At 50.9% G+C, this 1,816-nt stretch overlaps 1 protein-coding gene across 1 annotated transcript; it reads right to left on the reverse strand.

Annotated features, from left to right (window-relative positions):
* Window positions 1-740: 740 nt before the first annotated feature.
* Window positions 741-1,376, reverse strand: LOC136993095 (olfactory receptor 14C36-like; the record flags this gene model as incomplete). The annotated part of the gene is made up of 1 exon (XM_067303107.1): window positions 741-1,376. A coding segment is annotated over one exon (636 nt), but the record flags the coding sequence as incomplete, so codon positions are not given.
* Between the last annotated feature and the right edge of the window lie 440 nt (window positions 1,377-1,816).

The following is a 1,816-nucleotide window of genomic DNA, read 5'->3' on the forward strand; positions in this document are numbered from 1 at the left end:
CCCACTGCCTCTCATTGGATTGCAGAGCTCTCACTAGCCTGGATATTCATTGCTTTTGCCCTTTATCTTCGGGTGACTCCACCTGATTTTGTGAAGCTCCATCCTCCCTTAAGGCACATGGTGACCTTGGAGATGCCCGGTGCTCTCCTGGGGGCTCCATACTCCCTTTGAGAAGGACAGGCATCAGTCTCCATCCCTTTCATATGGCGGATACTGCTTGACCATTCACCACCTCCAGGAGCACTGGGCACCCACAAGTGAGAGCTGAATCCAGTCCTCCTTCCCGAACACATCACCTATGAGCTCATTGCCTTGAGCCCAAGGAGAGCCCCAGAAAAGCAACAGTCCCCTCCAAGGTGAAAGTCCTTGAGTGCATTTCTGGCTCTAGCTTTGGAAGGAGAGCCCAACATTCAAGGACTGTACTGAGGAAATGTGCTTTTATTAGAGAGAAGCCAGCTTTGACACAGTGATAGACACATTCACAGAAGGCCTCTCGGTCAGACAGACAGGGTTCATGCATCCGGAGAAGTGGGATGAATTCAAACACTTTTGCACAAACATGATTATCACAAAGAGAATGCCCAAAGCATAAAGGTTGTCTGAGGTAAATGGGAAATCACTTGTGAACAGGGATGGGCAGCTTACTGATGCTGAAATAGTAAGAGCTGAATCAGTTTCCTCACTGCATCTTGGAGCTCCTTGTTCCTCATGCTGTAGATGAGGGGGTTCACTGTTGGAGGTACCACCGAATACAGAACAGTCACCACCAGATTCAGAGCTGGGGAGGAGATGGAGGGAGGCTTCAAGTAGGCAAAGATGATAGTGCTCAGAAACAGGGAGACCACGGCCAAGTGAGGGAGGCACATGGAAAAGGCTTTGTGACGACCCTGCTCAGAGGGGATCCTCAGCACAGCAGTGAAGATCTGCACGTAGGACAGCACAATGAAAATGAAACACCCAAAGCCTAAACAGACACTGACTGCAATAAGCCCAACTTCCCTGAGGTAGGAGTCTGAGCAGGAGAGCTTGAGGATCTGGGGGATTTCACAGAAGAACTGGTCCACTGTGTTGCCTTGGCAGAGTGGTATGGAAAATGTGTTCCCAGTGTGCAGGAGAGCATAGAGAAAACCACTGCCCCAGGCAGCTGCTGCCATTTGGACACAAGCTCTGCTGCCCATGAGTATCCCATAGTGGAGGGGTTTGCAGATCGCAATGTAGCGGTCATAGGCCATGACAGTAAGGAGATAATACTCTGCTGAAATGAAGAAAAAGAAGAAAAATAGCTGGGCAGCACATCCTGAGTAGGAAATGGCCCTGGTGTCCCACAGGGAATTGGTCATGGATTTGGGGACAGTGGTGGAGATGGAGCCAAGGTCCAGAACAGAGAGGTTGAGGAGGAAGAAGTACATGGGGGTGTGGAGGCAGTGGTTGCAAGCTACGGCTGTGATGATGAGGCCGTTGCCCAGGAGGGCAGCCAGGTAGATGCCCAGGAAGAGCGAGAAGTGCAAGAGCTGCAGCTCCCGTGTGTCTGCAAATGCCAGGAGAAGGAACTTGTTGTAGGAGCTGCTGTTGGACATTTTTCTATCTCCAGGCATGGGGAACTGTGCAAAGAAGAAAAAACATTAAGAAGTTAGGAGAGACTTTCCAAGCAAAGAAACCCCCAAATGTTGCAGTTCTCATACAACCCTCCACATTGCCTCGCTCTTTACTGACAGGACCTTTGAGCAGCTCCCTTGCTTGAGCTCCGCTTTGCCCTGGCTGACTGTGCTGTGAAGAGCAGGGACCTCTGCCCATGGGCTCCACAGGACTCAGTCCT

The sequence above is a fragment of the Apteryx mantelli genome, chromosome 11, assembly GCF_036417845.1.
Source record: "Apteryx mantelli isolate bAptMan1 chromosome 11, bAptMan1.hap1, whole genome shotgun sequence".
NCBI classification, from domain to species: domain Eukaryota; kingdom Metazoa; phylum Chordata; class Aves; order Apterygiformes; family Apterygidae; genus Apteryx; species Apteryx mantelli.